Below are 14,068 nucleotides of genomic sequence, written 5' to 3'. Positions count from 1 at the left end.
ACACATTCTGCAACTTTGCCTGGCTAAGAGATTTTGGAAGGGATGCACTGGACAGAAGCAAGGACCTTCCCCACCTGTGCACCTCTGTGCATTGTTGTCAGGAATTGCTCAAATCAAATGCTAATGACTAACAATGCACTTTTTAAAACATGATTTTACTATTATATTTCTAATCTGTCCAACAGCTGGCATTCTGCAAGTGATATAAAATAAAAACAGGGAAGAATCATAACAATCATTGTGTCCTACTTCCTGTGAGACCATTTAGCCTTTCATAGTTTTTGAAATTTATTCTCACCATAATATTATATTTCAATAGTTCCCCGTCTTCAGAGGAGACTGAGAAAATTAGACTTGGAGCCCTAAGAAAACAGTTGGTCCCCAACTTACAACAGTTCACTTAGTGACCATTTAAAGTTACAATGGCACTGAAAATAGTGAGATATGACCACACTGAGCCGTGGTGGTGCAGTGGTTAGCGCGCAGTGCTGCAGGCCATTTCTGCTGATCACTGGATGCTTGCAGTTTGGCAGTTCGAATCTCACCAGGCTCAAGGTTGATTCAGCCTTCCATCCTTCCACAGTGGGTAAAATGGGGACCCAGATTGTTGGGGGCAAGAGGCTGACTCTGTAAACCGCTTAGAGAGGGCTGTAAAGCACTGTGAAGCGGTATATAAGACTAACTGCTATTGTTCACACTGATGACCATTGCAGCATCCCAATGGTCACATGCTTTACATACAGATGCTTGACAACTGACTCATATTTATGACGGTTGCAATGTTTAGGAGTGAATAATTTTGTGACCTTCTGACAAGCAAAATCAATGGGGAACCCAGATTCATTTAACAACCATGTTACTAATTTAACAATGGCAGTGATTCACTTAACAAATATGGCGAGAAAAGTCGTAAAATGGGAAAAATTCACTTAACAAATTTTTCACACAACAACATACATTTTGGGCTCAATTGAGATCATAAATTGCCTGTAATCTCATAAAATATAAACCCTTAGATTACAGTTGGACTGGATTCTAATCTGTAATCATTCATTATTTTTCTTAATCATGGTTTCTTGACAAATCACTATTAACTGGGTTCACAGACCTGCTAATCTACCATAATATCCAAAACTAAAATAGCTAGGTTCATGTAACATGCTAACGAAAATCAAACTATATTACGGCTTAGGGATCTATATGAAACAATTAACATGTAAAACTGGCTTAAGTTTTCAATGCCAGTGTACTTTAACAAACTCTCTTTTTGTAAAATACAATGTAATAAAATCCATGTGTGGGAGAGTCACAAATGCATTTCAGCTTGCACTTACTTTTGAGGACAATTGGTTGACACCTCCTTGTATCATATGAGCATTGGAAAAGAGAACCTGTCCGATTGCCTGCGAGGGGAGCGCTCACTACCAACCTGAAGGGATGTTAAATAATATTTTAGAATTAATATTTAAATATTATTTTAGAATTTATAGTTGAGACGCGCAGATCACTTCAAGAAAAACCGAGATCCATGTTCTTAACGTAATCAGCTCCACACTCACCAGGAATTGCCATTGGATTTTGTCTGGATGACACGATAGCCAAACTGGTCAGTTTTCTCCCCAAGGAAAATCACAGAACTCTGAAAATCGATGAGATTGAAAGCTGAAAAGCATGGAAGGCCTGCAACAGAGGAAGGCAGCATAGAATCAATCAGCAAAGAAGCACATCTGGGTTTTTTCTTCTTCAAATGATGACAGTAATGGAGGTAGGATACTGAATTATTCATATACAGATGAATAATTCAGTGTACAGCCACAACAGAACAGAACAGAACAGAACAGAATTCTTTATTGGCCAAGTGTGAATGGACACACAAGGAATTTGTCTTTGGTACATAAGCTCTCAGTGTACATAAAAAGACAAGATACATTCATCAAGAATCCCAAGGTACAACGCTTAATGATAGTCTTAGGGTACAAATAAACAATCAGGAAACAATCAATATAAATCATAATGATACAAGCAACGAAGTTACAGTGCTGCAGTCATAAGTTGGAGGAGATGGGTGATAGGAACTATGAGAAGACTAATAGTAATAGTAATGCAGGCTTAGTGAATGGTTTAACAATGGCGAGGGAATTATTTGTTTAGCAGAGTGATCACTGCAGTTGTTAAGTTCACAACACAGTTGTTAAGTGAATCTGGCTTCCCCATTGACTTTGTTTGTCAGAAAGTCGCAAAAGGGGATCAAGTGACCCCCGTCATAAATACGAGTCAATTGCCATGTGTCTGAATTCTGATCATGTAATCATGGGGATGCTGCAATGGTCATAAGTATGAAAAAAATGGTCATAAGTCCCTTTTTTCATTTTAACATCGAACAGTCATTAAGTGAAATGTTGTAAGTCAAGAACTACCTATACCAGAAAGCTGTAGTACAGGTAGTCCTCCTCAACTTACAACAGCTAGTTTAGTGAGTGTTTAAAGTTCCAACGGCACTGAAAAAGTGTGACTTATGACAGGTGTTCACACTTACAACCGTTGCAACATCCCCATGGTCACTTGATCCAAATTTGGACACTTGGCAACTGGCATCTATTTATGAGGGTTGCAGTGTCCCAGGGTTACGTGATCCCCTTTTGCGACCTTCTGACAAGCAACGTCAATGGGGAAACCAGATACACTTAACAGCCATGTTACTTACTTAACAACTGCAATGATTCACTTAACAACTCTGGCAAGAATGGTAGAAAAATGGAGCAAAACTCGCTTAACAACTGTCTCGCTTAGAAACATAAATTTCAGGCTCAACTGTGGTCATAAGTTTAGGACTACCTGTATATCCTTGGGGGGACGGGACATTACCTATTTTGTCCCAAAGGGGTTTTTTCAAGAGGCAACTGGACTTTCTTTGAAGATGTTTCGCTTGTCATCCAAGAAGCTTCTTCAGTTCTCAGAAAAGCTCTCTTGGATGAGAAGCAAAACATCTTCAAAGAAAAACCAGAATGTTCAGTTGCGTCTTGAAAAAAACGCCTTTGGGACAACCATGACCTGGAGAGCTGAGAATCTCCACCGACAATTATCTATTTTGCTTACTCTCTATTGGTCATTGAATGCTAACCTCTCTTGCTCTACTGAACTCAGCATCAGCTGCTCCTCTGACTCAAATCTGTGGCCACACCGGAGAGCTAATCAGCCTGGTAGAAACCCATAAACCAGAACAAGGAGTTGCCAAACAAAGGAAATAACCTTTACTCTAACTCTATGAGTTATAAAACTCATGGATTATGAAATTATAATCGCTGAGGTTGAATAATAATTATTTCCTTTCTTTGGCAACTTCATTGCAATGAGATTTTGTGATGGGGTCATGGTGATGAGGTCACTAGCATTTTGAGTGTCTTTGAAGTTGAAAATACAAATATCAAGGTGACACAGGAGATTTGTAAAATAAGGGGCAGCTTACTTATTGTGTCTGCTTGTGGGTCTCCAATATGAATTTGGCCACCGTAACAATATTCAACTAAGTAGACTTCACACTGATCAAGTCTTACTCTCTTGACCAGGGGAGTTGGAATAGAAAACTTACAAAGTTCCCTACTAGCCCTACGAGTGTATGACTGTATGACTCAGATAACTATTGTACATTGCCATATTCTGGAGCAGAATTAGGCAATCTGGTGCCCATCAGGGCTTCTATACTATGGTCATTGGTGGAATCCTGCTGGTTTAACAACCAGTTTGGTGATCGTATGCTCCCCACGTGTGCACTCCATGTGCACCTATGCCTGATGAGCGCTCTGCAAGCATGTGCAGTTTTAACAAAACTTACATTCCGTGTTACATCTTGGCAGTGGTGTGTTCCAGATCCCGGTGCAACCGGTATGGTGCAACGGGGCCCTGCGTCCCCCACATCCTTGCGTGCTTGCGTCCTTACCTCCACAACGTCTCCATGATGCTCCAGCTGCTCGGCAGAGCACTGCGCAGATGCCGTGCATTCCGTGTACGTGCGCGGCAGCACCAAAGAGCTCAAATACAGGTAAGGAGCTCAGGTAGGCGGGTGTGCCGTCCGGAGCATCATACCAGAACGATACCCGGTGCTCAGGGCAGACACCAGTACGCCTGCACCGGGATGTACCGCCAGCAACCCACCACAGGTTCTTGGGGAGTAACACAGCTGAGGTGTAGCAATCTGCTCTGCCGCGCAAATCAGCTGAGCGGATCGAGATAAATAAAACACAGGAGCTGGTGGGCAGGCCGGTTCGCTCCCCAGCTGATTGTCGGACCCACTGGTTCACCTGAACCGATACAAACCAGCTGAAACCCACCCGACTATAGTACTTATAAGCCTCATTCCGGCTAATAGTCAATGAGGAATTGTGAAAGTTGTACTGCAAGCTATCAGGAACATATTGGGCCACAGACCTCTACTATGTGAGTTATAACAGCAGTTCCCAATGTCTGCGGTTTGAGGACCTTGCTGAGAACAGGGGTGGTTCTGGCTGCTGCTACTGCCAGTTCGCTCAGGGATGCGCCCCATGCGCACGTGCAGTGCTTTAAAAATGCTTCCGCACATGCGCAGAAGCAAAAAAAACAAGATGGCAGCGCCTATGGCACCACGGAAAAAACTGGTTCGGGGGCATGGCAGGCCGAGTTACTACCTTTAAACCTTCATTTAATTGTTGTGAGAAGAACACAAACTTGACTTTCAATTAACCATTAGTTCCCTTAGTGCCCAAATTTTAAAGTCTTATTTAAAAAATAAAAATAAAAATTCCCACAGAAAGGTCATCAAGAAGTGTGATTAGTGCCACTTAGGGTACAATGATGGTAAGTATTCATGTTCTCCAGAGTGGTTGAAGGTATCATGTGAATACACCCAATAAAATGAATCACACGCTTTGAACATACAAAATCTCCAAAGAAACTCATAGCTCTCTCTGGCTGCATTAAAATACAAAGCTTTTATTTTTTCCATTTCAATTTCATTTCACCATTTTTTTTTAATCACAAAATGCACTTTGTTTTGATGCACCTATGAGGATAGAGGATGGTGGCTGTATTTGAAACATCTTCCTGCCCCAGATTCCTTCAGAATCGATAAATCACATATTTTTCTTTTACATAAATCTGTATTTCTTCTACAGCTACCCTATAAGACAGATAATTTGATTCCAGGTTTTTTTAAGCCACGTACTTCTGCATATTTCACCACAAAATCATCAGAACGGTATGTTAGAGGGAAAAAGTTCATTATTGTAAATAATTCTTTCACTTTCTTCATAGCAGTTCTTTCTAAAAACAACAACAACAACAACAACACAACCACAGGGCTACCTTAGGAATGAACTCCCTGTCTCCATGCTATCTAGATCTCTGTAATTTTTCTTGCGCAAGATGCCCTCGGTGACCACTGGTGAAACATCTTGTGTAGCAAAACCCCAAACTGAAGCTGATGACAGGTACAGTTAGGACAAGCAGCATGTTTTATGAAAAAGGCAAATGAACTCGCTGTTCCTCTTTGCCTGGATAATACAGTGAGCAAGAACAGGAAAGAACAGTTAATAAGAGTGGCAAGCTCTTATGAAGGTCTAGAACAGGGGCGTCAAACTCGATTTCGTTGAGGGCCGCATCAGGGTTGTGTTTGACCTCAGGGGGACAGATGGGCAGAGCCACAGTGGGCATGGCCAGCTTGATGTCACTCGTGCCAGGGGACACCTGTGGTGGCCTGAGCGGGGTTGGAGGGGATCCTCCTGCAGCTCTCTGCTCTGTTTTTTTCTGGCAGAAGCACCGCAGGCTGGTCCTTCACTATTTCCAGGGCAGCCCCACAGACCAGATCTAAGCACCCCATGGGTCGGATCCAGCCCATGGGCCTTGAGTTTGACACCCCCGGTCTAGAGGCTTTGATGAAGGAGAACAATGCAAGAAGTTGTGTCAGGCTCCAAAACGCAAAAAAAGACATGCTAAGTTACCCCAAAGCAATTCCCTTTATTGTTCCTCTCTTATGGACAGAAATCTTACAAAACTAAAGCAAATGATTAGCGTCAAGTAAGATTTCTGTCCATAAAGATATACTCTGAGAACCTTTGGGGAAGAATTGCCTTCCTCCCAACCAAACTATCTAAACTTTGCTGTCTCTCGGCCCTCTGGAATGCAGCCCCTTCCTTCTGGGAATCCAGACTGCCCGGTTGCTGGGTGGGCATGGCTACAGTGAGCGTGGCCTAGTCAGTCTCCTGCACCATGGCAGGGGGGAGTTTTTTCTCTCCCCGGGCTCCGGAGGTTTTCTTTGAGCCTCCGGGAGGGCAAAAATGGCCTCCCCCGGGCTTTGGAGGCCAGAAATGAGCCTGTTTCTGGCTTTCTGGAACTTCAGGGATGCCCGTTTTTCGCCCTCCTGTGTCGGCCCTGTACTTACCTGGCATCCCAAAAGGCCTGCATGGAGATTTCTGGGCTGGGCGGGGCCAGCCAGAGGTGGGATTTGTGGGTTCACCAAACTGGGCAGATCCTTACTTATAGGATCGCCCAAACCCATGCGAACCCGCAGCAGCCCACCCCTGGGTTATTCCATGTAGGACTTTATAGGAAATCACCAGCACCTTGATTCACACCCAGACTGGCAACCACTGCAGCTTGTAGAGCAAGGGTGGTACACGTTCATATTGATTATCATCACTAACCGCACAGCTGCGGTCTGGACTGATTGAAGCTTCTGAGTGGTTGTCAAGGGCAATGTCCTATGAACAGTCATTGCAGTAGTCAAGCCCTGAGGTGACTAGGGAATGAGTGACTGTCCAAAGAGTCTCCCAGTCCAAAAAGAGTAGGACTGGTGCATCAGATGGAGCTGAACAAAGTGCCCTTGGCTGTGCTGAGGTTACCTTCAGATGATATATTACTTTTGAGTGAGGAAGTGCTACCATATCTAAAAATATGGATGGAAAGTTCTTGGGTCCCTAAAACCCACATTCAGATCCAACTACAGGTCACGTTCCTGGATGCCTTAACAATCCAAGGACTAATAAAGCAGGTAACTTTTTCCTCAGGGGTCACCAACCCAAACCTCTCCCAAATCACATAACAAGACTGAGCCCCAGGCATTTCAGTCCAAATATTCTTCAGAGGCCCTGTAGATGTGCTTGCCTGATGCTCCTCATCAGGACTGGCTATCAATGGACACGATTAGGGCATTGGTGGCAGCAATTCCAAGCATGACCTTAAGCCCAATTCAACCAGAAGACTTCATATCCCATTATCTCCAGAGAAGAACTTCTAAAAGCCGTGTAGAGTAACAACATTGCTGATTATAGAAAATACTAGATGTGTGGGGGTGGGGCAGAGATTAAGGTCCTACAAGATTATACAACCTGTCCCTAAAATACAGAGCAATCGTGTTTAAGTGATCTATGATGGAACCCATATGTTTTGGTGTTCACTTGTGAATAGCTGTGTGGCATGGGGTAAATTTGCCTGTGTGGCCTAAGTTCTCTCAAGATTGATGTTTGAGCTCTTCATCAGGTAAAAAACATGATGCCTTTAGCTGCTCTTTGCCAGAGTGGGGTGGAATGTAGTCTGGATTCCCAGGAGGGAGTGTCTGCATTTCAGAGCAGAGGTGGGTTCCTATCAGTTTGGACTGGTTCAGCCAAGTAGGTAGTAATTCAGCTGGCCATGCCCCTAAACCAGTTCTATCGGTGGCGCCATAGGCACCACCATCTTGTTTTTTTTACTTCTACGCATGCGCAGAAGCTATTTTTTCACTACTGTGCATGCCCCAGAAACGCGAACCCCCCGAAGCACATCCCTGAGCGGACCGGCAGTAACAGAAGCAAGAAGCCACCCCTGTTTCAGAGGACTGAGAGACAGCAAAGCTTAGATAGTTTGGTTGGGAGGAAGGCAGTTCTTCCCCAGAGGTTCTCAGAGTATATCTTTCTTGACACTAATTGTTTGCTTTAATTTGGTAAGATTTCTGTCCATAAGTGAGGAGCAATAAAGGGAATTGCTTTGGGGTAACTCAGTGTATCTTTTTTTATGTTTTCTTGCATTGCTCTCCTTGATCAAAACCTCTAGACCAGGGGTGTCAAACTCAGGGCCCGTGGGCTGGATCCGACCCATGGGGTGCTTAGATCTGGTCCACTGGGGCTGCCCTGGAAATAGTGAAGTTCCAGCCTGCGGTGCCTCTGCCAGAAAAAACAGAGGAGAGGGCTGCAGGATGATCCCCCCAACCCCGCCCGGGCCACCACAGGTGTCCCCTGGCACGAGTGACATCAAGCTGGCCACGCCCACCCCGGCCACGCCCACCCCGGCTATGCCTATCTGGCCCCCTGAGGTCAAACACAACCCTGATGCAGCCCTCAATGATGCTCCTGCTCTAGACCTTCATAAGATAATTCCACTCTTATTGACTCTTTCTCTGGTTCTCTCCTGTTCTTGCTGACCACATTATCCAGGCAAAGAGAAACAGCGAGTCCATTTGCCTTTTTAATGAGAAGACATGCTGCTTGTCCTAACTGTACCTGTCATCTGCTTCAGTTTGGGGTTTGTTACGCAAGATGTGTCACCAGTGGTCACCGAGGGCACCTTGCTCAAGAAAAGTCAGAGATGTAGATAGCAGTTCATTTCTAAGGCAGCCCTGTGGTTGCTGTTGTTTTTTTGAAAGAACACTTGTGAATCAGTGAAAGGAAGTGAAAGAATCATTTATAATAATGAACTCTTTGGAATTTAAAGAAGTAATAAAAAATGGCTTAGAATAAAATATCAAACAACATAAATTTAAAAAAAACGGTTGTAAAATATGCAGAATAAAACCCGATAGAAATTAAAAGGAAATGCAAATGACATTGGGTTAAGAATAGAATTTACTACAGAAAAGGAAGCCTATGCACTTTGAATTATGCAAAGCACTAGAAACATCTTATTTTGAAACATTTCAAATCTGAAATGGCTGTTTCTGATACAATATGGGCTGTTTCCAAGTATTTCAAAAATGTCCCTCTGTAAATTATTGTTTCAAATTCAAAATATCGCCAGAATGTTCAGTACAGCAGTTTTGATCTCAAAATGGGAATTTTGATGCTCAAAATGGAAATTATATGTTTTACACACCCTTCCTGGGAAATTATTGTATTTAAAAGCTGGTACTATCTTTTCCTTCTATTTGGTCTGGTGTTACAAGTTCCTAGCAGTTGTCTAGGATTAGTTTAAGATGCTTAGAGTGCTCCATATTAATCAGACCTCCTTAAATTAGAATTCATTAGGATGAAATACTGTGTCCCTTTTCAAGCATATAACTTGAAATGCAGTTTGTTATTTTCTGGGGGGAGGAATTGCATTATGAATATAAAATGCAACTTTAATCAAACCTACTGTTGGTTTAAGTTGGCCTGAGGTTGTAAGGCTGTTTCTTTCTGCTATAGTTCAAAACTGGTTTTACTGCTTCTTGTGAAGATTATTCACATTAAGGTAAAAAATACCAGTCAAATCAATGACAAAACTACCTGCAATATAATGGCTAAATTAAACTTAGTTAATTTCATAGGTCACCGCTGGAAAATTATACAGGAAATCTGAAAACATCTAGTTGAAAGGTACAATATAAATTGATGGCATTATTAGACTATATCTTTCATGTTTCTGAAATGGATAATGTGACATTTTATAAAGTCTTGGAATGTTTCTTATGTTGTAGGCAGTGATTTTTGCATAATCCCATATGCATACCCGGAGGTCACTCACATGTGGAGTGCCACAGGGATCGGTGCTCTCGCCTCTCCTGTTCAACACATACATGAAACCGCTGGGCGAGATCATCCGTGGTTTTGGGGTGGGATATCATCTGTATGCTGATGATACTCAGCTATACATTTCCACCCCGAACCACCCCAATGAGGCCGTCGAAATGATGTCCCGGTGTTTGGAGGCCGTACGGGTCTGGATGGATGGCAACCGACTAAAACTCAACCCTTCCAAGACAGAGTGGCTGTGGCTTCCGGCCCCCCGGTTCAACCAGGTGTTTCCATCTCTGGCCATTGGGGGCGTGCAACTAGCCCCCATGGAACAGGTGCGCAATTTGGGCGTCCTCCTAGATGCCCGGCTGTCCATGGATGACCATGTAACAGCCGTGGCGAGGGGGGCGTTCCATCAGGTCCGCCTGATGCGCCAATTGCGCCCCTTATTGGACCGGGATGCCCTACGCACAGTCACCCATGCGCTAGTGACGTCTCGCCTGGACTACTGCAATGCTCTCTACATGGGGCTTCCCTTGAGATGCACTCGGAGACTACAGTTGGTCCAGAACGCGGCCGCGCGGGTGATTATGGGGAGGACTAGATACTCCCCTATAACACCTCTCCTGCGCGAGCTGCACTGGCTTCCTGTGGTCTACCGAGTGCGTTTCAAGGTTTTGATTATGATCTTTAAAGCGCTTCATGGCACAGGACCTAGTTACATGCAGGATCGCATCCTGCCCCACACATCCCTACGACCAATTCGCTCACACAGAGAGGGACTTCTCCAGGTGCCGTCCGCCAAACAGTGTCGGGGGGCGACACCCAGGAGCAGAGCCTTCTCTGTGATGGGCCCAGCCCTGTGGAATGACCTCCCCCATGACATCAGGATTATTTCCGATCTCCGCTCCTTCCGTGTACAGCTGAAGACCCACCTCTTTCAATTATCTGGCCTGGCTCAACTGTAATTTTTCATATTCCTCCTGACTGTCTTTTTAAATTTTAAATTTTTATTGTATATTGGGTTTTTATTATTGGGGTATGTTACTGGTTTTAATTGTCTAAATGTTGTAATCTATTACCTCCTCCGTGCATGTATGTCTTTGTAGATATGTATGTTTATATATGTCCTAGTGTACGCCGCCCCGAGTCCTGCCTGGAAAGGGAGCGGCTAATAAATCCAAATTTATTATTAATTTATTATTATTAAAAAGTTAATGAAGCTTAAAAGCAATCCCCGATTTTAATAACTGTCTTGAAAATTCCTTAGGCAGAAAACAAAACAGGCTATCAGTGAAAATTAATTCCATAGCAGGGGGCAGTAAGCACCCAGTTCTTTTAGTACTGATTTCTACCTTAGGTATTGAATAAATAAGTGTTTTATGAAAACTGCTTAGGTTGGATAATGAGTAGGAAGCACTCCTTCAAACATGTGTGAATTTAATAAATCTAGACACACCATTCTCTCCCCATCGGGTTTGCGTGACTCAGTTTGTGAGTACTTAACCTACTTTACAGAGTTTGACAGAAGGGCTAAGTCAAAGCGATATTTAGTGATCCTCTCAAAATTGTTCTGCCAGCGCAACACTTAAGAAAGGCTTCTGTGCTAATATTAACTTTTCTTTTTTTTTCAAAATACCAACAGGTGGAATTAATTCAAGAGCATCTAGGCTCCCCATTTTGTGGGGATACCCAACCCTTGCAACACAATCTTTAGTTTGGATGCAAATTATTATCCCTTCCCCAGCCAATTCCTCTCATTCCGGATGAAAGATATTAATCCAGTTCTATAAAGAGATAAGAATTCCTCCCCATCCCCAAGCTGGAAAATACTCTGAAATCTATGAAAGGCAAGATAAACCTGTTACTTTTCAGGCCACCTGTTGCCCTGTTCCTGAGCCACTCAACACAAGAGAGATCTGCTACCTACCGTAGGAAAGGCAAAGAAGGATCACGGCTTGGTAGAAGAGCTTCACTTCGGTGATAGGACCCATGGTGTTGCTTCAACTCTGGAGCTTCTTGTCTGGCTCCACTCTGCATCTCACTTCCTTTTCTTCATGCACCAATATATATTTCCTCCCAACATTTAGTTCCTCCAACTTTTGCTCCTTTGTGTAATTTAAAGTATTTCTAAACCGCTTCCTGTGGTATATTGTGCACTAGGGTGATTATACGATCCCTTTCTCCTCCTGACCAGGGTACGCTTAATGTGGTAGACCGGCAATGGCAGACATATCACACATGTGTCACAGGCCATTTTAAGTGAGACCCTTTGGTAGTCACTCAAGAGTGTCCTGCTCTTGTGTGGCCGCTGAGGTCTCCAAAAATTGTGTGAGCACCCCTGTGCAGCTTTTGGAGTTTCCAGAGGCACCAGGGGAGCGGGAGTTTCTCACGCGACTTTCAGAGTCCAGAGAGGAGGTCTTGAGAGGTCTCCTTTGTCCATGCTTTGTGTATGTGTGTGTGTGAGATAAAGCAGCAGAATCAAGATAGGCATTTTTCTAAATCTTTTCAGCCCAAAAGGTTTGTCACCATTGCCGTGGGCGAACCCAGTGGGCAAAACTTTTGACAGACAATGCTGTGGTTTCACTTCCACAATTTCATCCTAGGAAAATGTTGCTTGATGAAGAAAAATTGACAGGGAATTTTCTATCAATGCCTCTTAAGTTAATATTGCCAACTGGGCTGCGACTACAACTGAGCTGAAATTTGCATCGCTGAACAAGACAGTTGTTGAGTTTTGCTTCATTTTACCATCTTTCTTGCCACAGTTGTTAAGTGAATCATTGGGGTTGTTAAGCGAATCTGACTTTGCTTGTCAGGTCACAAAAGGTGATCACGTGACCCCAGGACATTGTAACTGTCATAAATACATGTTAGTTGCCAAGTGTCTGGTTTTTGATCAAGTGACCGGATGCCGCACTGGTTGCAAGTGTGAAAAATGGTCATAAGTCACTTTTTTCAGTGCCGTTGCAACTTCGAACTGTCACTAGACTAATGGTTGTAAGTCAAAGGCTACCTATATCCTAAAGATGGATATTGGCAGGCAAGCTTTCTAGAGATGGGGCTGCTCAAAGTTAAAAAAATAAGGCTAGATAGATTTATAGGGATGTCAAACTGGCGGTCCGCAGGTAGGTGCACCACACATAGGCCACACCCACCCCAGCTCCGCAAAGGGGGGAAACATCCTGAAATGTCATGTGACGGCAACATGATGCCGTGAGTTTGACACCCGTGAGCTAGAATTTTAGTCTGAGTCACTGAATTGGGTCAATTTCAATTCTGTCCACAAAAAGGGCCACATTTACTCTGTTGCAAAATAATCAGCTGAAGGAATCGCACACGTTTTTGGAACATATGACATCTGCTTCCTGGCAGGGACAATAAAATTCACAGGAAACAAAAAGCTCATCTTCCAAGAATGAAGCTATAAATTAATATATAAATTAATAACCAATCACAACCTCCACAGAAATTCTATGAAGATACCATGAGATAGGGTTCATCTCTACAAGATAGTGGGGAGGAAGGGTAAGCACCACCAGAACCATCTCTAAAATTGAGGTTCCTATCCCCTTCCCGATCCGTTCTTTTTCTAAAATAAAAATAACATAAAACTCACCTATCTATCTCTGGTTTGCTTCATTGGACACAGCAAAGGATCAATCGCTCAAATAATTTACCATAGTTTCCTTCCTGTGCCAAGTTGGCTCAATTTGAATTTCAGGAAATCTGGATTTCAAGATGGTTATCAAACATGTCCATCAGATAGCCTGCCACTTGTTTTAATCATTAATCTATTCTTTAATTTGAAAGAGACATTTTGCCTCCTCAGCAGATCTTTTGATATTATACAAGAACTCATATTGAGGCTCTTTTCAACTTGCAAAGAATCCCTTAAGGCACGTGACTTTGGTCCTTCAAAAAATCTCTGGACTTCAACTCTTAGAATTCCTGCGGTCTCAGGAATTTTGGGAGTTGAAATCCATAGATTATAAAGATCCATAGTCACCCACCTCTGTCTTAAGGGAGTAATAATGTGGCATCTATTTACTTGATCGTAACTATCTTGCTACGACAGCATTTTCTATTTCAGTTGCCATAAACTTGCCGAGTTCCATCCAGAGAACTATTTAGATCAATGTTCCCAAACCTGAAATTTTATTTTTAAGGGATCTTTTGAAAAGATAATTTCCTTTCTATAAATCTAAGGACATAGCTGCTCATGTGTAACCTATGTGGCAAGATAACGAACTATTTGGCTTTACACTAAGCAAGACTGAGTGGAAAATACGTTGACTTTATATTAGGAATTAGGTTAGTCATCTATGCTTTTTTGTGTTTTTAAATCTGTGTAT

At 43.0% G+C, this 14,068-nt stretch overlaps 1 protein-coding gene across 1 annotated transcript in view; it reads right to left on the bottom strand.

Annotated features, from left to right (window-relative positions):
- LOC309381849 (integrin alpha-X-like) overlaps window positions 1–11,845 on the bottom strand; it is a 62,557-nt gene extending 50,712 nt beyond the window's left edge. The window contains exons 1-3 of the mRNA XM_081933136.1: window positions 11,644–11,845; window positions 1,560–1,680; window positions 1,335–1,429 (exon numbers count right to left, since the gene is read on the bottom strand). Of these exons, the coding sequence (XP_081789262.1) occupies window positions 1,335–1,429; window positions 1,560–1,680; window positions 11,644–11,707 (280 nt within the window). The 5' untranslated portion in view covers window positions 11,708–11,845. The remainder of the gene's footprint in view (window positions 1–1,334; window positions 1,430–1,559; window positions 1,681–11,643) is intronic.
- Between the last annotated feature and the right edge of the window lie 2,223 nt (window positions 11,846–14,068).

Source organism: Natrix helvetica, assembly GCF_964273705.1.
Source record: "Natrix helvetica genome assembly, chromosome: Z".
Classification (NCBI taxonomy): domain Eukaryota; kingdom Metazoa; phylum Chordata; class Lepidosauria; order Squamata; family Natricidae; genus Natrix; species Natrix helvetica.
This window is presented reverse-complemented; position numbering and strand designations above follow the sequence as displayed.